The 26,920-nt window shown below is 44.9% G+C and overlaps 3 protein-coding genes across 4 annotated transcripts in view; 1 reads left to right on the top strand and 2 right to left on the bottom strand.

Moving 5' to 3' along the window:
- NR1H3 (nuclear receptor subfamily 1 group H member 3) overlaps window positions 1–464 on the bottom strand; it is a 31,033-nt gene extending 30,569 nt beyond the window's left edge. Inside the window, exon 1 of the mRNA XM_064424812.1 lies at window positions 345–464. The gene's annotated coding sequence lies outside the window, so the exon portion shown is untranslated. The remainder of the gene's footprint in view (window positions 1–344) is intronic.
- On the top strand, window positions 3–12,693 carry ACP2 (acid phosphatase 2, lysosomal). 2 transcript variants are annotated; one of them, XM_064424807.1, is made up of 11 exons: window positions 3–206; window positions 291–386; window positions 467–553; window positions 2,904–3,056; window positions 3,394–3,492; window positions 3,647–3,736; window positions 5,996–6,128; window positions 6,204–6,292; window positions 6,905–7,011; window positions 7,228–7,403; window positions 12,503–12,693. In XM_064424807.1, the coding sequence occupies exons 1-11, from the start codon at window positions 111–113 to the stop codon at window positions 12,565–12,567; spliced, it is 1,191 nt and encodes a 396-aa protein (XP_064280877.1). In that variant the 5' UTR covers window positions 3–110; the 3' UTR covers window positions 12,568–12,693. The 2 variants fall into 2 exon arrangements, with proteins under 2 accessions (XP_064280877.1, XP_064280876.1); XM_064424806.1 differs by lacking the exon at window positions 12,503–12,693 and adding an exon at window positions 7,486–9,373 and having other exon boundaries at window positions 9–206.
- Window positions 9,685–26,915, bottom strand: DDB2 (damage specific DNA binding protein 2). The gene is made up of 11 exons (XM_064424801.1): window positions 26,894–26,915; window positions 22,000–22,180; window positions 19,109–19,239; window positions 18,297–18,488; window positions 15,633–15,799; window positions 14,481–14,580; window positions 12,946–13,123; window positions 12,103–12,248; window positions 11,689–11,853; window positions 11,354–11,399; window positions 9,685–10,890 (listed from the first exon to the last, which is right to left on the bottom strand). Exons 2-11 carry the CDS (start codon window positions 22,166–22,168, stop codon window positions 10,796–10,798), a joined length of 1,389 nt encoding a protein of 462 aa, XP_064280871.1. The 5' UTR covers window positions 22,169–22,180; window positions 26,894–26,915; the 3' UTR covers window positions 9,685–10,795.
- Between the last annotated feature and the right edge of the window lie 5 nt (window positions 26,916–26,920).

Genomic DNA, 26,920 nt, shown 5'->3' with positions numbered 1-26,920 from the left:
CTCGGGGGCGGGCGCGGGGCCGGCAGCGCGGCCGGGGCTGTGCGCTGCGAAACGCCGTCCGCGCAGGCCGGCGGCCGGCGGCGCTCGGTTCCGGGCGGTGTGCGAGCGCTATGGCGGGCGGGCGGGGCGGTGCCGTCCTGCTGCTGCTGGCGCTGTGCCTGCAGCCGCTGCCCGCCCGGGCCCGCAGCCTCCGCTTCGTGACGCTGGTGAGGGGGACGGGGGGACGCGGGGGGAGCCGGGCCGGGCCGGGATGGCCGGGCAGGGCCGGGGTGACGCTGTGCCGCCCGCAGGTGTACCGGCACGGAGACCGCTCGCCCATCAAGGCCTTCCCGCGGGACCCGTACCAGGAGAGCGCCTGGCCCCAGGGATTCGGGCAGCTCACGCAGGTGCGGTGCGAGGCGGGGCGGGGCGGGCGGCGGGGCCGCGCCGGGGTCCGGACCGCCGCTGACGCCCGGTGCCGTTGCAGGTGGGGATGCGGCAGCAGTGGGAGCTGGGCCAGGCCCTGCGGCGGCGCTACCGCGACTTCCTCAGCGACACGTACCGGCGGCAGGAGGTCAGTGCCAGCCCCCGGCCCGGGGAGCGGCGCTCTCGGCCGCCCCACGGTGGGCCCCGGCCGCCGCGCGGGCTAGGGCTGCGGGTGGCTCCTTTGGGACGGGAAACGCCGGCGCCGGGACTCGTCTCCGAGTACTTTCGTCCCTTAGCCCCTTCCCACTGCAAGAAGAAGAAGAAGGGCCCAAGGCAGGCTCTGTGCTGAGTCTGGCCGCCGGGTGCAAAGGCAAATCCAGCCCGAGTTGTGAGACTGTTCGAGCCGCTCACTCTGAAGTCCAGGGAACTAAACAGCAGTGTTTGTTGTAGCTGGTATTTGTTTCTTACTCAAGCTTATGAGATTTCTTTTTCCTGTTACAATAGCTCACAAGAATGCAGCCCGTGTTGGCCCTACCCTCCCCAGTGCACTTGAGGTACAATCTTACCAGAGCCTGTAGCTATTAGTAGTAGTCACTGACCAGCAATGACCCTCTCATTTCCTTTCAACTGTAAAGTATTGACAGTAGCCCAAAGCCATTAATTCCCCTCTCTCTCATTAGGATGTCCTCACATTTTATAATAGTTCTTGAGAAACTGGTAGGTTTATTTTGGAAAAAGTCACAGAGCCCTTGTGGAACCGTGTACTAAGCACATTATAAAAGATTTAAAAAGTAAGGAAATCAAAAATCCTCCCAAGTACCTCTGCTAATAATCAGCTGGTACTGAATCAATTGAACAGGTGTCCAAATGAGAGGCTGGTTCAGATGGACAGCAGGCAGCCAAGGCCCCTTGTCCCACTATAGGCTCTGCACCACTTCAGTTATTTTATCTGAGCTCAATTAAGCTGACTGAACAGATGGGGCAAACTAAGAATCCCATACACTTTTCCTTGTTTCTCCCCTTCTAGGGCTTTCCAGTAAGAACCCAGCTTGTCACAGTTCAGATTACATCCCTTCTTTGACATTTACTTCATCAACAAAACTTCCAGCATTGGCTCAAACACAGATCCTTTAACTATCCTCAGTATTTCCTTTCCAAACATACTTCACTCTTATACAGCTTCTGTGAGTTGGAACTCTTTTCCTTCTCTTGCTTGAGAAAAAAAAAAAAAAACAAACCAAGATGTGCAAACAAAAGCTGTTCTGCTAACCAAGCCTGAACCCTTGCTCAAGTTGAGCAACCTCCCTTGTAAGAAGTGTTGCCTCTGGGTGACACCATATGACCGTCTGTCACCTGACTCAGCGACAGGCTGGAGCCTGGCAAAAGGTGCTGAAGAAAGCATGTACACTCAGGGCTTAATTGCTTGGGGGTTTTATGATACTTCTAGAATTAGGTCCTTATCTTTTAAAATATCTCATTTCTTCAGAGCTTACCAAGGATAAAAGCAAACCTGTCTAATGAGTACAGGGTCAGTTTTTTCAAGCCACTGTTAAGTGGGCAGACACTGATGTCGGAGAAAAGACAAGTTGGGTTTTTTCTTGTGACTGTAAAATTTCTGAGGTACACTTCACATGAGAGAGATTATACAGAGTATATATATTTTATGTTTCTGTCCTAACACTTAAAAAAATCACTGTCTTTACATTTCATTCTTCAGACTTTTTGTTCTTGTTTCAGATCAAACATGCTCTTTCCTGGGACATTCCTTTATATGGAATTCCTGTTGGTCCTCTTGTTTCTCTAGTTTACCCTTAACTGTTTTCAGTACACAGATACAAGAATACTAAAAGTTTTGCCATTTTGACCTTCTGAACATTGCTGTATTTTTCTCATTTCTCCTTTTTCCTGGGTCAGAACTCTAGAATGGTCAAGTCTTGGCCCATTAATCCCAAGAGCCCACAATAATCAAATAAAATGCCAGCCCTCCGTATTTTTGTTTACTCTTCTGTTAGATCACTCTTGTCTTTGTTTCTCAGATGGAAAAACTGAGGCTTGAAGAAGCCATTTCTCTTCCTGAGCACAGTCAAGTCATTCCTAGAACTGACAGCAGAATGCAGGAGTTTGCCTCAGTCCTGCTATGCAAATATAGCATATTTCCTATCTGTACCCATAGTTTCCTGCATCTTTGTCTTCCTCTTCTCTGACCCTTCCTCAGACGCAGACTCCTTTCTATCTCTAACCTCTGCACAGTGCACCTGGGTATCCCATTGATCCAGACCAGACAGCTCCAGTATTAGACAGCAGATTGTCTTTGTGTGTGCCCTTACAGTTCTGTCCAGGCCAACATCAGCAGGCTCTGTCCCTTTGACTCCTATTCCCCTGCTGTCTGTGAGCAGCTGCAGGGACTTGGCAGTGTTCCTGGGCGAGCGCATCATCTGTGCCTGAGCATCACCACTTGCAGGAGCATCAGTAACGGTGCACTGTCCCTGTCCTGGCAGATCTTCATCCGCAGCACAGACTGTGATCGGACACTGATGAGTGCAGAGGCCAATCTGGCAGGCCTCTATCCCCCAGGAGGACAAGAGATGTTCAACCCTAACATCTCCTGGCAGCCTATCCCTGTGCACACAGTCCCTGAGTCTGACGAAAGGGTAAGTTCATCTCAAAGACATGTATTGACCACTCAAGTAGTGTAGTGTCCAAAAATATTTGCTATAGTCTTGATTCAGATTGTCTTGAACTTCTCCTGGGACCTATCTTGCAGAGGTTTTCATATTTTCAGAAAAAGATGAGAGAATTCAGGGGCTGGGTTCAGTCAGCATGTCAGGTGTAACACCTGAGCAGACCACACATGATTGGGAGTATGGAGCAGGCAGTACCTGAGGCTGTTTATAGATGCAGTCAGGGTTCCATTACAGTTGTGCATGTTTACTGCAAATTCTGTACTCCAGTATTCTTGGTGACCTGGCTGCTCTTGTCTCTGCCCAGCTACTGAAGTTCCCTTTGACCCCTTGTCCACGGTATGAACAGCTGCAGACTGAAACACGGCACTCAGCAGAATACATAAATAAGACCAAAGAGAATTGGGTAAGTGATTGTTTACATGAGGTAAGGTGGTTCTAGGCTTGTAGTTATCATCTCTGTATAATCAAAGCTCTGAGAAAAGGGAAGGGATACCAATGCATATAATACAGTATGAGATTAGAAAACTGAAGATCTTTCTCTTTTCTCCAACCTACAGCAATTCCTGCAGATGGTGGCAAAGGAGACTGGGATCCGGGATATCTCTCTCGAGAGTGTATGGAGTGTGTATGACACGCTGTTCTGTGAAGTAAGTCTGGCCATCATCTTACACCCACTGGAATCTGGTCCTTAGGATTCACTGAGTTTGGTGGAAATTATTTTACAAAATCTCATGAAACAACTTTTCACCCTACAATTAGAAGTAATGTTCTAATTTCAGAATAATAACACTTCCCACTCACTAGAGACATGTGCCAAGAATTACCTGGTTTTGCACCCTATACCTCCCACTCTGTAGCTCAGATATGTATCATGTCAGAATCAGAAAAAGTCCCACCACATGTATTGGTGGGACAGCATAATATCTATCTCTTGAAAGTCACTACAAAATGACTGCAATCTGAAATCTTTAGATGGTCTGTTGACAATCCTAAGTCCAATACGGTAGAAATGAGATCTCTGCAAACTGAAGAAACATTAAATTTATTATTTAAGTTGGGACCTTAATTAGGACTATTCCTGGTGCTACATCTACCTCTCTGGTTCTTTAAATCAATCACATTTCTTTCTGTGCTTATTTTAATGCCATATCTAAAAGAAAATAATGCTATCCTAAGTTAAGTGGGGTTCACTCACGTCTGTTTTTGACATAGTTTCCTTTGTCAGAGAAAGACTCTAGAGACAGATGTTACCCTTTACCATTTGTGATGGGGGCACCAAACTCAGGATTTGAGTTGATTTCTGTTGAAAGGACATCTCATGAAGACTTAAACAAAAGCAGAAATTGAGTTAGCTGTGCTGTGGTAATGCTAAACTAAAGGTCACATATCCAGGATACTTAAAGTTGTTACACACAAGTTTCTCGGTATATAATTGTACAGCATGATCTTTCATGTCAAACTAGTGAATTATTGAATTATGGACACAGTAAACCAAAGCATTTTGACACTGTGTCACACTAATTCTATGAGTGTGCAAGACTGCTTTGCTTTCTGGCAGTGGTGTACAGTGGTGTGCACTATTTTGGGGGTGTAAAAGATAAATCAGCAGGGAATTGCACTTTTCTATGTAAAGTAGCAGCTTGGGTTGCTACAAGCTGAGAATATTCCAGTCCAGAGCTGCATTGTACCATGCAAATCTGCCCTTTGTCTCATAAACCTCAATTCCTGTCTTGTAACAATCACGGTGAATCGACTTCTATTGGTAAAAAAAATATCCTTTGGTCAGAGAGATCAAGAATTTCAGATCTTCATTTTCAAGAGTCACTTAATGAGTCTGCAGATTGGGCCTGGAAGGCAAGCTGACAACCACTATAATCCCCAAGAACTTGGAGAACAGCCCACAGTCCCAAAGCAAAACCAGAATGTTGTTAAGGAAAGAGTGTTTCTCACTCAGAACTGTACCCTCAGGATGATTGGTCTCTTCAGCTGCTTTGGTCTTCCTCCTTTTTAGTAAGTCATGCAAAAAGTGCCCTGAAGAGGATTGTTTTTCTCACCTGAACCAGTAGAGTCATTCTGCTATCTGGATGGAGACAATAAAAAAGTCCAAGAAATAGCTGAACTTACTGGCTATTCTCTTTGTAAATTAATGAAGAACTAACTAAATACCTAAGCTGCTGATGGAATTTCTCTGAACCACTCAGACAGAATGGGCCCTTAAGGATATTCAGCCTCAGCTTCTGGAAGTCTAATGGGATGTGGCAAAGAAAATTGTTCTCAGTAATGCTGGGAAACCACAACGGCTGTTTGTCTGCCATTATAACTAATCCTTTCATGTAACAGGTTGGCTGCAAAGCAAGTTCTTCTCTTGGTTTCCAGTTCTTGGGCTCCTGGGTTTGAATACACGGCTTTGTCAGTGGTGCATCCCACTGTTCTGTCCACAGAGCACTTGCTAACTTTGTCTAGTGTCTTTCAGTGGCCCTCAGAGCCTCCAGGGAAACAGGTGCAGGTACACCAGAAACTCTGAGTTCACTCGCTTATCTGTTTTTTTTTTCTTTGACTGCATGCCATCTGCAGGGCAGAATTAGCCACATAAAAAGTTAATGCCCCAAGATTACTGTATCAATTCCAACATAACCTTGCATTCCAGCTGTGCTTTCACAGAAATGTAGTCCTAGGTTGCAGTCTTTATTCTTCTCATTACTATTTTTTGGAACAACATCAAAACACACATATATTCTTTGTATGCAGCATAGCAGTGTGAGGTCAGAAGCACAAATGGGAAAGGGGCATATTGCATATTTAAAATAGTGTAGGAAGGCAGCAGCAGTATGGCCAGGTGTCCAGACACCCTCCTCTTCTCTGTGACCTGTGCTACCTGCACATGAATATTCTGTTTCTCTTTCTAGCAAGCACACAAAATGGATTTGCCTGGATGGGTGACTCCAGAAGTCATGGCTCATTTGAAGGAACTAAAAGACTTCGGTTTTGAATTTCTGTTTGGGATCCACAATCAGATAGAAAAAGCTCGTCTGCAAGGCGGTGAGTGCACCTGGGAGGGAGCCTCGTGCTGCTCTGTCTGGCTTTTGCCTCTTACCAGCTGTTCTCTTTCCTCAGGGGTCCTGCTGGATCACATAAGGAAAAACCTAACCAAAGCAGCAAATGCTTCTGCCCATCAAAACCTAAAACTACTTGCCTATTCAGCGGTAAGTTAGAACTGGGACTGGCTTTTAGCCATCTCCTTCTGCTTACAGGGTATTGGGACTTGGTGATAGTTTTAACCCCTTCTAGCTTCCCTACAGCCCGTGCAGTGATCAGGACATGCATCTTTGCCTCTGACTGGGTGGGAGATGCAGTATCTGGCATTGTTCTTGTGGGATCCCTGAGGAAAATTCCCAATGTGTCCTTATTCCTGTTAGCTCAGGCTCATGAATGAGACTGGCAGACTTTAGAGAGACACTATTTATTTGCTAGATGGGTTGATGTTACTCAAATATGATGTTTGAGAAGCGTGGATACAGTTGTCTCCCCTTTCCAGCAGCCTACTGCCTGGAAAGTCAAGCATTTCTTCCAAATTGCTCTCTAGAGATTAATTCTCAGAAAAACAGTGCAGTATATATCTGGCTGTTTCACTTCCTCCCCTTCTCTGGCACCATCACAGACCACTGTTCTAGCAGTACAGTTCCTCTCCCATTTTCCAGATGGAAGTTACAAAGGTGACATCCCCTCAGCACTGCCTTGTCCATTACTGGTGTAGTCTGAGCTGCGGTGCCACATGCCTAAGGGTGACTGATTTGGTTTTTTTCCCTCTTTCTCAGCATGACACCACACTTGTGGCACTGCAGATGGCTCTAGATGTCTACAACAAGATCCAAGCACCATACGCCTCATGTCATTTATTTGAACTGTACCAAGAGGATGATGGGTGAGGGCTGCAGTAAAGACATCTGCTGTGATTTCACCTCGAGGGTTAGATACCTAGGCTAGGCTCCACTCCTGGGGCATGCAGTCTTGCTCCTAGTGGAAGACTCATGAGGAAAACTTATCACCAGAATAAAGGAAAGGGTGTGCACATTTAGTTTTTGGGAAGGGATGACTTCAACTAGAGGAAAAAAACCACCTTGCTCTGTTTCGTTTTCAGTAACTTCTCCGTGGAGATGTTTTACCGGAATGAGAGTGGGAAGGAACCCTTCCCACTGACAGTCCCTGGCTGTCAGCATAAATGCCCATTGCAAAGATTCTTAGAACTCACAGATCCTGTTGTTCCCCAGGACTGGGAGCAAGAATGCAAGGTGTCAAGCAGCATGCATGACACAGGTGAGCCCAGGCTTGACCAGAGTGTGACAGAAGGGGAAAGTCTGGATGATACCATGCTGACCACTTATTTTCTCCCTTACAGAACTCTTTGTGGGTTTGGCTGTGTGTGGATCCATTCTCCTTCTCCTTATTATTCTCCTCTTGACTGTACTCTTTCGCATACAGTCTCAGCCCCCTGGCTACCGGCACGTTTCCAATGAAGGAGAAGAGCAGGCCTGACAGTTGCTTCAACTCCTTCCCAGGCAGTAGGAAGGAGCTGTGTTGCCCCTAAGGATGATTGGGCACCTTCAGTTACTCAGCATTCTTCTATTTTGGCCTTTACATCCCAGAACAGAACTGGACTTGATTTCTGGATACTTTCTAAAGGGACGTCCTTTAGAAATAACCAAGAAAAAGAACTGAGCTACTCTAAGGAAATGACACCTTAATTTTCAAGCCAATGTACTGTGTGGTGCCCTGGTCCTCATACAGCTTACCCAGTCTGCAATTCCTAACATGGCCAGTTTCAATTTTCCTCCTTTCAAGTGACTGTAAATGTTACCACTCACCATGACTGTGGCAGAGAAGCTTGGGCCTGCAGCAGCTGCCGCATCCAGTTGCATTTCTCTTCAGGGTCAACCTGCTTTGAGTGCTTTTCCCTCACACCATAAGGCTGCTGATGGTAGAAAGGCTGGACTTGAGCTGGGGGTGCACCTCGCCAACAATGCTCCAAGACTCATCTGCTGTCCATGCAGAGGGAACTGCTGCAGATGATGGGAGACACGTAAAGTCTTTCTTGATGTTGCTGTCAAGTAGTTGCTGCTGGCAACTGGCTTTTTTTCCTCTCTTCACATTGTGGGTCAAGAGAGGACTGTACTGAAATCAGGACAAGCCTGAAAACCTAGCAGTTTTCAGTCAATCCTAGGATTTCACTCAGAGTAGAATCAGAGTAAACCCAAAAAAACCTCTCTCATGAGAGAGAGCAATTCCTGTGACTGAAGAAACTCACACTCTGTTTCTTGTGCAATGTTGGCTCTAGAAAGGAAAGTCCCTCTAGATAAGAAACTTGGTTTCTGTCTAAAGATCCCAAGTTGAAATTTTACTTCCCACATCTGAACTTCAAGGACCTGTTAAAGGGAGTATCCAGTACTCCAGGTAGTCCAGATTTCAGCCCAAGGAATATGCTTTACTAGCAGAATGTTTTTGTGCTGTGATTAAGAGATGTAGCAGAGCTGTTTACCTAAGACTAGATTAAATGCAAAGTTCTGTAGTTTTTCTTCCTGTCTTCCCTACTGGATGGACAACAAACATTAAGGATCAGAGTTGGCAGGTGACTGTGGATTCCTTTATTTGACACGCTTGGGCATTTTGTCCAAAGCGTGATTCTTTCTCCAGCCTGGCCTCTCTGTACATTGCAGCTGCTGCACAGACCTTCACACCAAGTGCTCACTACCTGCCTTGTAGTTTTTGGCAGAAAATGAGAGACTGCAGCAGGCACCAGAAGCACAGGCTCTTCACGTGGTGATACTGCACATTCACTTCCTACTTTTACTTCCCTTTCTGGGGCAGTTCCCTTCCCCTCTTGGATGCAGAAGCCAGTTCTTAGGTTACAAACATTTCCTTTTGTTCCCCCTAAGGAGTACCGTAGGGACTTTTCTCCACACCGTAATCAGCATCTGCCAGCATGGGAACCCTAAATCAGCAGAAGCAGCTTGCTGTTCTCAGCATCTTCCTCACCTTTTTGTCCTCTGAAGATACAGAGTAGGTCTCCTGCACAGCAACACAGTCATAAAGAAAAAGCTACTGCCTGTGAGAACAGGCACAAGAAAGAGGTAATAGAAAGTACATTTAAGAGGACCTGTTATTTTTAAAGGCACCAAATTTTGCACATACACAGAAAAGTTTTTATGATGATTTAGACATTTTGACTGTGAATGACTTTCTGTACTTGTTCCAATACATTTCATTATTAAAATCAATTTCGCACTGAACGATACTCCTCTTCTCTCGGAGTTCACAGGGTTAGCACCAGTGTCCTCAGTGTTGGAAAGCAGACAGAATTTACTGCAGCATACCCCCCTAAAGGAATTCCCTGTTTCACAATTCCACACATCGCACAGGGAGATTTGACATAAACTGGTTTTGACTGCAGCAGCTGTTGAGGGATACAGCTGATGATGAATGCTGTCCAGCTTGGAGGGGTCTGCTGCAGACCCAGTACTACGTCTCAGCCCTCCTGTAGAAAACCTCCCCTGCAAACGCAGTTCAGTAGTATCCTCAAAGCAGCCACTCTATCAAAGAATTTTAGTTTAGTACAAAATTTTATTGATATTAATATTGCAAAACTATAAACGTGAATGTGGAGAATCTGCACAGGCCTGGAGCCCATCCCATCCCATCAACCTCTGGGACAGCAACAGCCTCGTAAACAAAGTAGAAAAAGCAAAACTTAACCCTTTAACAACAGTCTTGAGATTTGGCTCTGAGCAGGGGTATTTGGAAGAAATCCCTCATTTCTGTTTTATAACACTCTTATCAAACATTCTGAAGCGCATAGGCATAGGTGAAAAAAAATGCCTAATCATTGACAAACACCCTAGAACTCTGAAAATAGAAACTACAGAATCAGTAGGTGCCCAGCTCCATACTGTCCTTGCAATCAGTGATAAGGACCTCTGGCATCCTGTTCTTTGTGGTTCAGTTAAAACAGCTGCAAGCAAAGAACAGGCTAAGCCTGATGTCTTGACCAACACATTTTCAAGCTTGCATATGGGAGAGCTTGGTGTTTCCTAAGATACCCAAGCTATCCATGAATTCACCCTTGTGAACATTCTATCTTTTCAGGATGTCAATCCTGAGAGCAAATGGTTTCTCAACTTGGCTGGGCTAGAACAGGCTGGGGACCCTGTCATGAGCTGCTCCACTGCAGACTACAGGAAATGGGAACCTCTGACAAGTGATGACAAACAGATATGGTAGGCTGAAAGCAGGAACTTCAGCAAGATCTGGGAACGTCTTTGAAGTTTTCCTAGTGCCTCAGAAAACGAGTAGTAACTCCACTTGGAGGAACCAAGTACTGACACAACTTTCTAGAAAGGGAGGCCAAGAGGATCAAGGAAGCAACATCAGATCCGGGGAGGAAGGACAAAGTCTAATTCCCTGCATGGCTTATACTGCCCATTGCCAACAACTGAGTTTGTACGCTGGGATTGAGAAAGGATCAAAATACTAAAGCAGTTCTCTAGATCCCTCTCTTTTTACTTCCTTCCCTGTGGTTTAGAATCACTGCTTTTTGTTTTCATCTCCTACAGCTCCCCAGACATTAACTTAGCTTTTTAGTTTGCTTGTGCCAGGGTTTGCCTGCCTCTGCCCTCCATGTCTGGATGAACTCCAGCTTCCAATCCTCTGTTCGCTCATGGTTCAATCTCCTCGTTTGTCATGGCTTTCAAGAGATGTTCATGCTTCTTGGCTGCCATCTCCTCCTGGTTCCAGATCAGAATATTAAAGCCTGAAAAGAAAAATTAAATACTGTATATCAGAAACTCTACATCAGTTGTAATACCTTAGGCTGTGTCACTTAAATGCCAGACATTCAAAAGACTTTTTCTAAGGTATTTCTGAAGTATAGCAGATGCAAAAATAGTTATTGCAGATGCTGTGTCCACATAGCCATGGAAATCTGATCTAAGAAATATATGTAATTCCTAGTGTCATCTGTCACAGGTCTAAGACCTAAATCTATAGCTGGCTAACTTAATCCCACACAGCCTGTGAAAAGCTGACTAAACTTGGCTCTGCAGCGTAGGAAATGAGATAAACTAAACAAAGGGAAACAGCACAGCCTAGCAGGAAAACGCTTTCCCCCCTCCATTGTTTTCTTCTACTGCTTCATGGATGGCATGGAATAACAAGCCAGCCCTTTTCTGGGACTAGAACCCACACATTTAGTGCCCCAGGTTCTCTTTACTTACCCATGCCAGAAGCCAGTGTGTCTCCCATAGGGTTAAATTTATTGAGCTGAAAATGAAAACACAAGAGTCTGTAACAGCATCACTGCTTACGTAACAGTCATAAGAGCACCACAGCTTATATAACAGCAACAAACCATCTGGAAAAACAAGTGTTCCCTAAGAGTATCACAAAAATCCCACAAAGGCCCAAGGACTAGCCCTGCTTGAGTCAGCAGTTTTAGCTGGCAGCCATATCCCGTGACAGCATGAGTCTGTCACAAGTAAACTGGATGTGGTTCTGGTCCCTAGGCCATGCCTCTTTCCCAGAGACAGAGCAGTGTTAATTGAGAGCTCACCGAGATGATCCCAGAAGCATTTGGATCGTAGAGCTGACAGACCATCTCGCCGGTGTTTCCATCGAACACATCCACGGTGCGCAGCTCGTTCAGCGTGTACCCGGGGAACTTGGGGTCGGGGTAGCGACCTACGACAATGAGGTCATAGCGAGGATGCCACGTTGCCTGATCAGGAAACAGAGTCATGGAGAGCTTAGAGCTGTTTCAGCTCAGCACTGACACAATCCAGACAACTGACACTGGGAACAACTCTTAGTATATCCCACCCACAGCCTGAGAACACTGTTGCACTGGGAGTTGCAGCAGTGTAAATATCCACCCACCAGTGTAGTATCTTGACCAGAAATCAGACCATTTTTGATTTGCAGATGGCTGCTAGCACCAAGCACGATGCTCCTCTTAGACTTAACTCACCTTAATAGGTGTGAGGTGCTGAAATTGCCTGTGTGGATGTGGAATCAGATGCTGTGGTTTGGTCCAGTCTGAAGATGAGTAAACCCTGATTTCATTGTGCTGGTCTGTGCTCAAAAGCTTGGCACCATGTGTTGGGCTGAAGTAAGCTAGGAAAGCAGGACAATAATGCAAAGTTAAGATCACAATGCTGTGACTGACAAGACATGTAAGTGTCACATTTCGCTGACTGAAAATCCATCACTAGTTCTTTAATTAAGATGTGAATATGGCTGTGTGTCCCAATAGGTAAGACTTTGATAAGACAGACTACCTATCTCAAACAAATTCAAAACTCTTACAAAAAGAAAGCTGAAACCTACCGTGCTGGGTTACCTAAGAAGAAAATTTATTCTCATTTCAGAATCACAGGAGGAAACATTACAAAGAAAGAAACTTGCTCATTCAAGTGGAAAGACAGCAGAATAATGAGATGGACACCTGAGTTTGGACTTCCATCAACTGGTAAAGTTGCCCCCAAGAAACAGAGGTTTGAGTTCCATTTTCTGCTCTTGTTAAAGGGAGTGCCCCAATAAATTCTGTTTTCTAATCTCAGCCACTGCTGCTTTCAAACTCACTTCTAAGGTACAGTGTCACAGTTTGTATGGCAAGTCTTAAGAAGGTGCTGCAGGTGCCCTAGCCACCTCCCTGCCTCTGGCCACACATTCCCAACAGCTTCCTTACTTTAATTACCATACAACTTGGAATCTGAGCAAAACCTAATGCTGCCACCACAATAAAAGCTGAGCTGAGTGGACCCTGTAGAATTCCAATGCAATGGAATATGCAATGAAATCCTTAACTCACCTGCATTGACAGGTTTCTCATGTGGAAGCAGATGAAGAAAGTTTGTTTTGTTTTTGATGTTTCTGAGGTCCCAGATTTTGACTGTCTGATCCACAGATGCTGTGGCAAACATCCACTCACATCGAGAGTTAAACTCTACATGAGTCACTTTCTTCTTGTGCAATTTCAGCTTCCAGACCTGCAGCAAACAGAAAATCATGTAGGAAAAAAAAAATAATCAAGATCTGTAATTAAGAAATGAAATTATAATCTACTAGTACCAAGTAAAGAGGTCTCACATTTATAGAGTAACAGATCTTCTACAATAAACCAAGAGTGTATTCACTCGAAACAATAAAGGAAAAGAATGACCTTAGCAAATAATTATTTCATTCTAGAAAAACTCTGATCTGACAGTTTATTGCAGCTATGAGAAAAGAAAATACAAGCCCAGGCCTTCATGGAGGGAAGTACTAGTGCCACTGTACTAAGCAAGATCATATCTGGAAGACCTTAAGCAGTGCCACCCTTGCAGAAAGATTTAAACAAACTGGAACGTGTAGAGAAAATCTGCTGCCAAGATAACAAGATGGAAGGAACTGCTTTGTGTGGAAAATCAAAAAACCTTCCTTTAAGTAAAAAAGTGAGAGAAGATATAATTGGCTTCTAGAAACATGTCACAAAAGAAACATGAGGGTAGAACAAATATTTTAATTAACAACAACAACTAAACACAAAGCAGCCATTAATAAATTTCTATACAAAGCCAGAAGGTTATCTCTAATCTAAAGGCTGAAGCTGGCCTATCCTCTCTAGAATAATGGATATCTCGCTACTGCAGAAAAGACTGTCACATTCTTTCAGGGGGAAAAAAACATAAGTCAGCAACTAACACTGAATAAGCACAAGTAACTTGGAGCACTACTTTCCACAGCTGACTCTGGCCACAGATCACTGGGTGGCAAACTTTTACAGACATGCAGGAGAGAGGGCAGTGCCAGTGTGACAGCACAGCAGGCTCCTGAAGCAGGGCCCACTCCAACTATTCTCTCCTCTTTCGCTACACTCCAGACTCAGAGTCTGCCTCTGCCTGCCCTCTCGTGTCCAACAGGAGGAGTGCAATTTCCATCCCAATATTCACTGCACTACTGCTCCGTGCCTACTCTCAGGTTACAGAAGGTGCACAGCAAAGCAGTACCTCCTAAATGACTCCCATCAGGGCACTAAGTTTCTGAAGTGTGAAGGTTGTTGGCAGAGGGTGCTCACATCTTCAGGTTACCCTATAATTACTCTGGCTAGTAGCAAATACACTTAAGGAAGGGGCAGCACGTGACAGGTAATAATTCCTTTTTTAGAAATTATTACCATTATACTCAACAACGTAAAATGTCTACTGGGTAGCAGAGGTGGAGGATTTCTCACCACCCAGACAATGAGTGAACTCATCTCCTGAGCTGCAAGTCATTTGCTCCTCTTTGCAGTGTCCCTGTAGAGTAGGAAAGCTCATAAGCCATGAAGATTCCTGTAGAGGAGATGCTGCATGGAGCCATACAAACCTCTTCACCAGAAGTGCTGAGCAGGACCACATTGCCCACATTGTCACCTGTCACCACCGCACGGCAGCTTGCAGAAACGTCCACACTGCAGTACCAGCAACTAGAGGGAAAGACACAAATCAGTGCTGTTCCTACAAGAAAGTGAAGACAGTGGAGTTCTGGTTCACATCTCCTCCCTGACAAGGGAGACTGAAACAGATTGTAACTGCAATCTCCTGCCTGGTGGTATGGACCTGAGTATCAGGAAGAAGGACAGCTTATCAGTAATGCTTTGTCTGTGACTGAATGTGAAACATCTTCAAAGTCATTTTGAAGTGTTTATTAGGTGGAGTGCAACACATTGCAACAGTGGAACATAATCGAGGCTGAAGAACCACTTGGTGCCTGCATATGAAAATACCTTGGGAAAGATCAGAACATCCTTGGGACTTCGACAAACGTGGAGAAACAGCTTTAAAATTATATTTTCCACAAAACACTGAAGCAGCAGTAAAGACAGAAGCTTTGGACTGAGAAGTTGCAATTTAAACTGTCTCAACTTCATGCTTCAGGAAACAAAACTGAATAGAAACTTACTTATCTGATCAAGACATATGTCTTAATGCCAGCTCTTCCAGAAGGGCAGTGAGAATAAAGCTGGGGTCCTTTGGGAACTTGTTGCAAAAGCTTCACTTGCAAGATACATTATTCTAAGAATTCAAGGCCATGAAAATTAACATGGTGAGCCTGAAGTCTAAAAAAGGGCCATGGGGTAAACTCAAATAAACTGAAACTCAGATTGTGCAGGAATGTTGCACGGCTTTCCTTATGCTACCTGAGCTGCCACTGACAACAGACTACTCACAACAATGAAAAAAAGGAAGCTACTCTGCTCTTCTCACCTCACACTTCATAAAGTGAAAAGCTATCAGTATCTTCAAGATAGGACAGCATCAGCAGAAAGTAACATGGGAAGATGTGGCCAGCACGCTCAGCTAATGTAAAAGCCTATGTTAAGTGCCCTGTGGCTGCCTAGCAACCAGGACCTTATCTCCAAGCTCCCCCAGGGGACCAATTCATACCAAGAGTCTCCTAACACTGACAGAGATGAAGAAGCAACACAGCATTAACCCCAAGGAATAGAGAATTAACCTTGCAGTGCCCTCTTCTCACCAAACATTATGATGCTCATGGCCACAGTCCAGGGCACGAGAGATCACCTGCACCGCTCTGCCCTCAAGATCCTGCAGACTTAGGGTGCCATCACCTGATGCCACATAAAGCTTCTCTGCCTCATAAGGACTGAACTTGATGTCTCCAAGAGAATCTCCTGGCCCTTTCTGAAATACACACAAAGCCAAGAGACAACAAGGTTAGAGTGAAAGTGAAAAATCTTAATTCAACAGTCACCTCCTGGTACACACTGTCAGTTTCTCTAGGTACAAGCACTGCTTTCTGGCAGACCACATACACAAGAACTCTTTTTTTCTAACCTGTTTCAAACCCAAGCACACACATTCTGAGCCTTCAAAGTTTGGGCTGCAAACCTCATTAACAGCAAGGACTGCTGCTTCTATTATGGACATAGGACTAATCTGCAGTGAACTACCTGGCTCAGACCATGCTTAGGAGATCACAAGCAACACCAGCACCATTCCCTGCATGAACCACGTAAAGTCCCATAGCCCAGCACCAAGCTTTTCTTACAGAGGCTACATTGACTAGCTCCCTACAGGCTGCTTCCAGTGCTGTATCTGGTCTTTCTCAAGGTACCAACAAGCAGGAAAAGCCAAGTGCAAATCTTACTTTTGCGAAGCCCATGGCAGGAATGTTATGTATGGTGTTATGTTGTATTGTTATTGTTGTTATGTTGTTTTCCCCTAGCTCATCTACTGAGCAAAAGTGGAAACCCTACACAAAGAAGAAAAGAGCGCTACCTGGGAGTCCCCAAACTCTTTGGTACTCATGTGCACTCCATCTGCTGCTCACAGAACAACTACTTAGGTCTCAGGATGCAGTTTATCTCTCCTCTCACCCCACCAGTCATCCCAGCATGACTTGGGTTCACCTTCTGCCCTATTATAAGCTTGCAGGTGAACAGCGGAATTAAAAAGTAATCATCAAAGCTGCACTCAGAAAGAATTAGGTGGGGGAAAGTAAAGTGAAAGCTAACTAAAATTCTGTCACTTACCTTCAAGCACAGAACTCAAGTAACTAATTGAAGATCTCAGGCTTCCTCATGAGTCCACAGACAAAAAAAACAGTCTTGAGAAGATAATTCTGAGAGCTGCTTCTAGCAATTCATCTCCTCTTTTCACTCACTACTGAAGGAACCCAGACTCTTAGTTTTGGTATTTTAGACAAGCACCAGAAGCTTGGTGGGATGAACTGGTATGACCCTAATGGCAGGCACTGCTTCAAGTCAGTGGTATTTGTGGAGAAGCATGGAGAGAACTATGAATTGTCCTGTAAAAACCACCTGACAACAAGCAGCACTGCTAGCAGATGAAGAGGTTAGACAGTCCCCAAGGGCACAGAGCTTTCTGATATGTTAAGAAGAGACAAATAAGGAAATCCACTGGATCCCCACTCACTCACATACAACAGGAAGTAAGCAGCATCAAAGAGTCCCTCCCCATTAGTGAAAAGCTTTCCTACCCACTACCCCATTTCAAGGAAAAATAAAAAGAATGAGCCTCCCTGAAATTCAGAGGACAAAGGACATGAATATGGGAAAGAGGAAGCCCAGCTCTCACATATTAGAGACAAACATGTCTCTCTCTGTTTCTCTTGCCCTCTGTAGTGCTTTCTGCCAGCAGGACACAGAGGCCCAAAGCATTACTGTATTCTTACTCCCAGTCCTCGGTGCTGGTGAAGACCCGGACAGTATGGCCATTAAAATCCTGCAGGGTGGTAGTGCCGGCAACTGACGCAGTGTACAGCTGACTAGGGTTAAAAGGGTTAAACTTCATTGCTGTGATGGCCCCTCCAGCTCCCATCTACAAGGAAGGGGATGAACAAAAGAAAAATCCACTGAGTGATGGGGAAGGAGAAAAGTGTGTTCTCTAAGTCTGCAGGCACTCCTATGTCTTTACAGTAACAGTGAAACACACCACAGTCCTCTAAGCAGGAAAGACAACCATGTCTCTGACATGATGGCTGTCTAAACCAGGAGCTGCCCTCCTGGAGGACAAATCTGAATTCCTTCAGTCCCCAGGCAAGGTACTCCCTTGCTGTCTGGCACCACACTACTCACAAAAAGAGAAAAGTGACTCTGGAATTTCTGGAGGATAGACCTCTCAATGTGTATCTATCTTAACTTAGAAGGGTGATAAAAGGTACAGTCTTTGATCCTCTGCTGGAATGGAAATGGCTGAATACAGCAATGAAAGGGTATGCCATATATACACACCATTCATTCTGTCTTAGTTTCTCAAATGACATAAAGGTACCTTGTTTCTCCCCAAAGATGTTTCTTCATCTGCCACAATAAAAGATGAGCAGAGAAAGATCGAAACCTAAACCAGACAGACTCTCTCTGCCTACTTGTTTCTGGCATCCCTTGGTTTTGCCAGTTGCTATATTATTTTTCCACTCAGCACAGACCAAGTGCTGCTTCATTATGAACTTAATCACCTTGCCTCAGTTCTCCCCAGTGCTAAAACAGTCTGGGACTTGGGAACAGACATGCTGCTGCATCTCAGTCCTACCCATAACTACCTACTCTGAAACCCAAGACCCTTCTGTGCTTCTCACAACAAACCTCAGTTTCTATCTGCAGTATTTCATAGTACTCCAGTTTTCCCTCCCACCCATTCCTCACATACAGAGGCTTACCCCCTTTATGAAGCAGGTTTTAGCAAGTACTTCACAATCCCAAAGGATGATGTCTCCACCTTTGGAACCGACAGCTAGCGTACTGGGGTGGGTTGGGTGCCATTCCAGACACGTCACTCTCCTGTCAAAGGGACTTGCTCTTCGAAAGAGGCAGTATGAGGAAAGAGAACGCAGAAAAGCCAGCTCCAATCTCTGTTTAAAAGGTAAAGAAAATTATGACTTTTGCAAGCATCCCTGAGATTCTCTGAATGAGGAATGCTAACAATTTCTAATTGTCATTAATGTTAATATGTTGACACAAAATCTTAACAACAAAGCTTGCCCAGGTGCTTCCCAGCTATGGATGTTACAGGAAGAATTAATTTTCAAATGAAAGGCACTTGGCTCTATGAAACAGTAAACATTATGGACTTGAAGACTATGTCTGTGAAGAGATAAAAAATCAACACTTAACCTGACAAGACTGACAGAGTAGAGTGGATACAAGAACAGTATCACAAAACAGTCAGATCAGCAGGCAAAAGTATCACTGTGCAATAACTCAACTGGGAGACTGGACAAGTTTAAATATGATTCAGGGAAGTACAGAATTAACAAATGATAAAATTTGGGCTGGGTCAACCAAAAGGAAAAGCCATCTCAGCTCTTGCATTTTACAGAATTAAGAAACATAAAGGTGCACCAGACTTGGAGCCACAAACTGTGTATGTGGGGAACTTTTTAGGCTCCTTAAAGTTCCTTTGCTTGTGTTGAAGATCATTTGATGTAGGGAGCTGAGATGTCCAACAGGTCCTGAGGGATACACTTCTCACCTGCCTGAGCTGTGCCTGAATGGAGCCTCCCAGCATTTTCTGGTAGACATAATGAACAATGCTGCATCGCCGCTCCAGCTGAGAGGGGAGGACTCTCTTGTTTCTCATCACAAATCCAGTTCCACTGCAACCTGCCAGTGAGGAAAAGAAAGAGTAAAACTTACTGATTAGCAACACCTGTCTTGCTCATTCAATATAAACAATATAGGAAGACATCTGGATTTTCTGCTACATCTATGAAAAGCTTCAGCCACAAGATAAAAGCTTCTAAATAATTCTTACACATCTAAGGTGCAGCAGCTTCTGCAATTATGGAGTCCAGTGCATCCCATAGGCCACCAGAGATTTGTGTAAGCTTTCTCTTGTTAAACCTTCCTTCTCTTTCTCACAGATTTATCAAAGATAACAGAAAAGGACTAAAGCAATGCCACAGGTGGGTGGTGCACCTCTTGGACAACATACAATTTCAGTGCTTCATACCCAAAACACAATGCTGCTATCCAAATACCCAGCAACTTGGAAATATGCCATGGGAGGTGGTAAGCCCCTGCATACAGCAAAAGAAAAGTCACATGTGTGATCAGCAGGAACACCTGAAAATTTCCCAAGTATGGCAACATGAGCTCCCACACAGTTCCTGAAAAGCCTGCTGTGAATCAGAACTTTCTGTCTGCTCATGCCGTAGCCCATACAGTCTGCTTACAGCGCTGTGAGTTTCATTTTTGATAATAGACTTGCTGATGCCTCACCGCCTGAAAACCTTTCTGTTTGGAGTGATTTTTGCTGAGAGCACAGCTTGTTTCTAGATTTTGTTCATGTTCCAATTTTTGTCTTCAGGGACCTTTATGTAAAAATTAGATCTGTTCAGTCCCATGTCTATGATCTAATCATTCCCACAACAATGGTCTGCAACACCCCAGGCAATCTAAATGTCAAACACATTTCTTAAGAAACATAAATGCTATTTTCATTTAAGGACACTTAAAAAAAAACAAACACAGAAGACTGAAAACACGTGTATCATCCTATATGATTAGAACCTAAATTAAATCTTTCTTTAAGGCAATAATGGAGAAAAGCACACTTATTTGTTCACACAGTGAGAACACTTGTCACACTTGTTGAAATACGTACATAAATATTTCTATTCTAATTCCTAATTCCTTTTTTTCACTGAAGAATTGGTGTCCACAATTCCTGCTTCAGAGGTGACAGAAATTGAGAGGTTTTTTTCAGATGCCATTTTACAATGAAGGATAATTTATTAAGAAACAAAGCTTCAGGCCTTTTTAGAATCAGCTGAAAGAAACCCTCTAAAAGGGTGGTTTAATTGTAAGAAACAGAAACTGTCCTATATGGATCCGCAGAAAAAAATTCCAAACACACACAAACTAGAACACAGAATGGGGAAGCTCAAATACAAAGGTCTTCATCTTTTTAAGAAAGGGTTAAGGGAAAAAATATGATTAGCCTCGTTTTTGTGAAGTATCTTACAGGAATGGCAGATGCTTACCAAATACAAAAATCAGGTCATGAAGTTACAATAAAATCATGTAGCTAAGTTAACTACAGAAGATGTTTTAACTATCTACAATTAGAGACAGAACTCCTTTCAAACAGAGCATTTCGCCTCCACAGTCACTGTTCACCCTGCTAACTCCCAAGTTTGGACTTACAGACCACACAATGGAAATGTGCAAAATCATACAACCCCTGTATCTCTGACTTTTGAAAAACACTTCAGTAATTTCTGGATCCTCAAGCCAAAATTGTACAGAAAACACACAGTATCTCCACACAACACAGTAACCTTAGTGATCTCCTAAACCACTGAAGGAATTAAAGGTTTGATCTGAGAAAAGTGGGGAGGGGAGACCACATTGCTCTCTACAACCACCTGAAAGGAGGCTGTAGCAAGAGGGGAGTTGGCCTCTTCTCCCAAGTAACAAGTGCTAGGAAGAAGAAAAGGGTCTCTAAGTTACACCAGGAGAGGTTTAGATTGGCTATCATGAAAAATTTCTTCACTGAAAGAGTTGTCAACCATTGGAACAGGCTGCCCAGGGAAATGGATGAGTCCCCATTCCTAAAGATATTTTTAAAAACGTGCAGATGTGGCATTTAGGGACATGGTTTAGTGGTGGATTTGACAGTGCTGTGCTAACAGTTGGATTCTATGATCTTAAAGGTCTTTTTGAACCTAAATGATTCTATGAAGTTACTGTATATAAAGTCTAGAAAAACTCCTCAATAAATGCAAAGCATTAAACTTTCCAGTGTATTAGAAATTAATCACAACTCCACATTACATCACAAATCTTTAAGATTTGGTCTTTTTCGTAAGTTAGTCACTAAAGGAAAAAAATGCACATGAGGAGAAGTAATTAGAGGAAATTCTGTCCTTTATGATCTGAACAGAGATAGAAAGTATTCCTACTAACTGTAGCAAAAGTTAGAACAGGGAAAGAATGGGGTTCAAATACCAGTTCAAACTGGATGCTGTGGGATAGCAGTCTTAAAACTAGCAACTGCATTCATAATTGCATGAAAGTAAGAATGTATTACCAAGACTGGTCTGTCTGACACTAAAGCAGAGATCTAGTAATACAGGAATTCCATAAAACTTGGCCACCCTCAAATGAGCTATAACAGCATCTTCAGTGCTTCAGGCTTTTATCAAGGGGTACAGAGTCTCATGCACACACACTCACTAGACAAAAACTTGGAGGGTGTACTACCCCAGCACAAGTCTGCCTATTACTTCAACATCTAACCCAATCTGAACACTCATGTCTGAACATGCTTCTTGGCATTCTTTCTCTTCAACTAGTCAATGCCCGTCATTTGCAGTAATTCTGGTAGGGAGAAAGAATAAGATTCTGAGGAAATGTTACCGATTTTCCCTGATGGTTTAGAAGTTTTTCTCACAAACAACTTCTTCTCTTGTTTCTCATTCCCTCGTTCTCCATAGTCCCGTTTCCTCTTCCCAGCTGATTTTGCCTCTTCTGGCCAATGCTGTGTCCTCTCACGCTTCTTGTCCTTTGGCTGGTTCACTGGAGCCATTCTGTCTGACCACTGAAAGCAAACAAAGCATGGAAGGTAAGACTGTCATACACTTCTAACCAGATGACAGAGAGGAAATGTGGAATGGAACATATCCCAGTTAGTCTGAAGGTAATGATTAGACCTGTATCCTCTTTCATTGGGATGGCACTAGCTTTTTGTTGTTCTCTACTCAAGAGAGGTTCAATAAAATCTTCTTTGTTCACATATGAAAATTAAAGTATCCTAAAGCACTAGAATATGTTTTGACAGATGTGCCTCTACCAGACTTTCAAGCCTGAAACCCAAAGATCTGCATAAAGTACATCTGTGAAACCACATAATACCCTAACTGTTTTTCTGGTAGCTCACACTGAGCTCTTTAGATTCAGCTAAGCAAAAGGTCAGAATTTTTATGAGGATGGCCAGGGCTGACTGGCCTTGCAACAAATGGGCTCAGAAGGTATTTCCTGCATAATGTCCACTTTTCCTCACAACCACCACCTGGTATTTGGATCGGGCTCCTACACTGCCTGGCAACCACACCGGAACTGCTCTTCTGACGGCTGACGATTCAGCCACTCGTGTCCCGTGTTATGCCACAACACCACCGGGCCCCTGAGGAAAAGCACGGGCCTCCCACGGCCTTCTCTGCCGCCAGCGGGCCGTGCGCCAAACGCCCTCCGCAGCCGCAGCGCCTTCCCGCAGAGCATCCCTAGGCCGAGCCTGTGCTCTCGGTGAGCTTATTTAGAATTCCTGAATGGCCGTCACGGACATCTGCCCACGTTAAATATAGCTGGGCGGGCATGGCGCAGGCTCTTGCCCAGGCTGCGGCGCCCCTCCGGCAGGTCCGGGCCCGGCGCGGGGCCGCCCCGCAGCCCCCGGCGCGGCCCGGTGCCCGCGGCCTGGGCGGGAAGCCCACCCCGCTCTCACCTGCGCTCCCGCGGCCTCGGCTCTCCCGGCGCCACCGCGGCCGGCGGCCGGCACTGGCCCCTCCCCCGCGGTTTCATAACCGGGGCGGGAGCGGGGGGGCAGCCGCTTCAGCCCTGCCCCCGGAGCGGCACCGAGTTCGCCGGCTGTGGCGGCCCCCGCCACCCTTCGCCGCAGAGGGGCAGGGGCAGCGCCGTCGACAGGGGAAGGCCGGGGAGAGCTCGGAGTGCTTGTGTAGCCCCTGCCCGCCTGCACCGCCCCTACCCCTGCCGGCCTCCCCGGTCATCAGCACGAGCAGCACCTCCGGCTCCCCGGAGGGGAGCGAGAGACGGCTGCGAGGGCCAAGCCGGCCTGAAACGCGCGGTCCGTCTTTGCCTCTTGTTTATTTGGTGCAGCACGGAAAATCATACGCCCCTCATTAGTTTGTAGAGCATCAAACTGTCCTATTAAAGCTGTTTGGTAAGGGCCCCAAACACGGCAATCAAAAAAAAAATTCAAAACACCATTTCCACAAGAAAATTCACAGGATGTTAGAACGCAACAACAAGAACAACATCAACAACAAAAGGCGCTTCAAAAGCTGATAACAAAAGTCTTGTCGAGAGCAGCTCAGAGAGTACCAGATCCTACATGACGCAGCTGACAAGAATGGGGAAGGAAGAGCCCTACCATGACAGAGGGAGGTACCAGCACTTCCCCCGCACCTGCAGAGGCTGCTGTCTGCCGGCCATGTACGGTGGGGAACATTATCCCTCATCTCTGGAGCAGTAAGGTCCCTGGCTTCAGGCCTACCAGTAACTATGCTGAGTAATTAAGGTACAGTCATCCACACAGGAGGCTGTTCACACAGTGAACATGCGTTCTGTAGGGTTTGGTTTCAAGTGCTACTATTTTTTGCGCCATAACTACAGTTACCTATGGGTTTTCTCACATACTAGAAAATGCACATAAAAACTCCCCAGAAAAAACAACAAATAGTCTCTGTGCTCTTTCCCTGAACAGTTGTATTAGTTTCTGTATCAGAATGCCATACACAAAACTGATAATCACTAATACAGTCTGGTTTTGGACATACACATCAAACCAATTAGCAAATCTTAAAGTCTCATCAGGCACCTTTGTAATACACAGCATTTGTCTTAGAACTGTACCCATTAGGAAAAAAAAAACAGTGTAACCTGCACATTTCCATCTTGGAGCTATCACTGTTAGCATTTTTTAGAAATGGAATGGAATAGAAAAGAGTAGAAAAGGCTATTGCCTATGGAAGGGGCCTACAGTGAACATCTAGTCCAACTGCCTGACCACTTCAGGGCTGACCTGGTCAAAGCCTGGTATTAAGGGCATTGTCCAAATGCCTCTTAAAAACTGACAGCCTAGGCCACCTGCCACCTCTTCAGGAAGATTGTTCCAGTGTTTGACTACCCTCTCTGTAAAGAAATGCTTCCTAGTGTCCAGTTTAAGCCTCCCCTGGTGCAGCTTCAAACCACTCCTATGCATCCTACCACTGGATCCCAGGAGATCAGCATCTCCCACTCCACTTACCCTTCTCAGGAAGCTGTAGGGAGCCATGAGGTCACCCCTCAGCCTGCTTTCCTCCAACCTAGACAAGCCAAACTCTGGACACAAGCGAGGACTTCAACACCATTCTTAAATTTTGAGTCCCAGAACTGCACACAGTACTCAAGATGAGGTCACATGCTAAATGGAGTGTTTGCGTCAATGACTAACACCAAGTTTGATTTCTCTCTAGAGAATCACAAGATATTTTTGTAATTGTTATCCACTAAGGGCAAGAACAGCAGACAGTACACAATTCATGCACAGAAAGAATGGCACTGGCTTGATGTCCCATAGCTCAGTGTCTGGACGGTACTCTGAGCAAGCAAGAGAAAGACTAATTTGAAAAAATATTTTACAGTCTCTTAGAACTGCAGTATGCAACAAAGAGGAGTAGAATTCTGCATGGGCAGGATATTAGGCTTATTTTCATTATGTCTTTTCTCAGATTTACAATTATGTTGAGGCTCTGCCTCAGTTATAGGACAGAATCAATTTGTTAGTCATGAGGTCTGGTAAAGCTATATTGTAACTAAGTTCAGCTGCATGGTATTAGTAATACTATTAGGTGTTCTGCCTCCTTGTTTCCACGATCTTTGTCCAAAGCGTGAATAATTTCGGCTGCTTTAGCTATATATACAATTATATACAAATGTATAAATCATATACAAAGATATAAATTATATATACTGATGCATATATCATTAGAGCTACTAGAGTTTGCCATGCATATGAAAACAAGTCTATATTCCATGAAAAAGTAAAAATATAAAACACTAGAGATGAAGGAATAAATGTCATGCTGTTTGACCTCCTGACCTTCCATGACCATTGCTAAGCTGCCCATACCAGGAAAATGAACAAAAAGATCACTATCATTATGACCTCATTTACCTGAGCACCCTATCTTTCCCAAGCCTTGGGGGACAGGATTGCTACAGCCATGCATTTAATACTCTCACCTTGCAATCAGCATTGGTTGTGGCCAAGTCCCACATGGGCAGATCTGTCTTAGACATGCTATCTTAGATGCACATGGGATATTGATACAGAAATCAGCATGCAAACATAACACAGGGCAAACACTGCATATAGACTATTAATGGATGACAGGAGTTTACCTTTTTTGACCTTCATTAATGTACATTAATTTGATAATGGAAATCAAACCCTCAGAACTTAATTGAATTAGGGAATATCTATGCCAAAGAACAGGGTTCAGTTTTGTTTTAGTATAAGACAAAGTTGTTGCTTATACTCTCAACTGTGATTAACTCTGAGGACAACATAAGTATCTTTCTTCACTTTTTTAAAGGATACTCATGGTGACACCATAGGCAATGACCTGTCATGGGTGTCTACCTTCCATGGACCCTATACTGATAAAAGTGAACAGAGGATTGGTCTCAGAAGAAATTAAGAGGAATGGTTTCTAATGTCCACTTTCTAACACAGAATTTCACTGCATGTGAAAGGCATCAGCACAGTTATTTTCTGGGTCTTATGAAATCTAGGGCACTTGTAAAAATGCCCAAGTACTGCTCCAGAAAAATGGAAGATTTATAGCATACTCTTTCCTCTCTTCCTTCTGCAAGGCTCTCAGTCTTTCCTTTTTCCCCCAAACTGAATAAACATCACTGCAAATCTACGGCTGGTCCTTGGAATTGTGTCCCAAGTCACTTGGAAGCAGTCAAGAGCAGGCACCCCAGTAAGGTCTCATAGTGCTCCTTGTACAAGCCCTGCCCCACGGGAAACTGCACTTGGATACTTAAAGATGAGGTCCAGATTATTCAGATAGGGGTTTCAGAGGCATGGGAGAGTGACTGAAAACAATTAGCAATATCGGGCTGAAAGACGGATGCCAAGGTGAACTGAGGTGATGCCACCCTCTAGGCCCAGGGAAAGTGACCCATGCCATTCTCACAAGCGAGACCACAGTACTCCATTTGGGTGGAAGCCGGCCTTGGGGAACCTCGTGCTCTAACACCAGGGCGGCTCCGGGCCCTGAAGGTCAGCTGGCCAGTACAGCACAAAGATGAACGAACTCACGGACAGGAGCCCAACCCAGGGCTGGGCCGAGCGAGCAGCTCCTCCCAGAGCTGCCTCCCTCCCGTCCCCGCCACGAGGGGGATGCCGACCAGGGAGACTTCCCCCAGTCCCCTCCTCACCCCACGGCTGCCGGCCCTTCCCAATGTGGAGGTAGGGGGAAACGACGACGGCGCTGCCCGCCCGGCACCCTCCTCCAACCCCACCTGCCTGGGCAGAGCCCGCTCCCGTTAATTG

This window comes from Passer domesticus, chromosome 6 (assembly GCF_036417665.1).
Source record: "Passer domesticus isolate bPasDom1 chromosome 6, bPasDom1.hap1, whole genome shotgun sequence".
Lineage (NCBI taxonomy): Eukaryota > Metazoa > Chordata > Aves > Passeriformes > Passeridae > Passer > Passer domesticus.
Note: the sequence above shows the minus strand (reverse complement) of the source record. Positions and strands in the feature narration are given on the sequence as shown.

Excerpts from the sequence above, each read along its gene's own strand:
- ACP2 (XM_064424806.1), top strand. The coding sequence starts at position 111 with ATGGCGGGCGGGCGGGGCGGTGCCGTCCTGCTGCTGCTGGCGCTGTGC. Across the intron at positions 3,737-5,995 it reads ATGACACGCTGTTCTGTGAA|CAAGCACACAAAATGGATTT; the intron begins GTAAGTCTGGCC and ends TTCTCTTTCTAG. Across the intron at positions 6,293-6,904 it reads AACTACTTGCCTATTCAGCG|CATGACACCACACTTGTGGC; the intron begins GTAAGTTAGAAC and ends CCTCTTTCTCAG.
- DDB2 (XM_064424801.1), bottom strand. The coding sequence starts at position 22,168 with ATGGCTCCAGTGAACCAGCCAAAGGACAAGAAGCGTGAGAGGACACAG. Across the intron at positions 18,489-19,108 it reads TTCAGGCACAGCTCAGGCAG|AGATTGGAGCTGGCTTTTCT; the intron begins GTGAGAAGTGTA and ends CCTTTTAAACAG. Across the intron at positions 11,854-12,102 it reads AGCACCTCACACCTATTAAG|GCAACGTGGCATCCTCGCTA; the intron begins GTGAGTTAAGTC and ends TTTCCTGATCAG.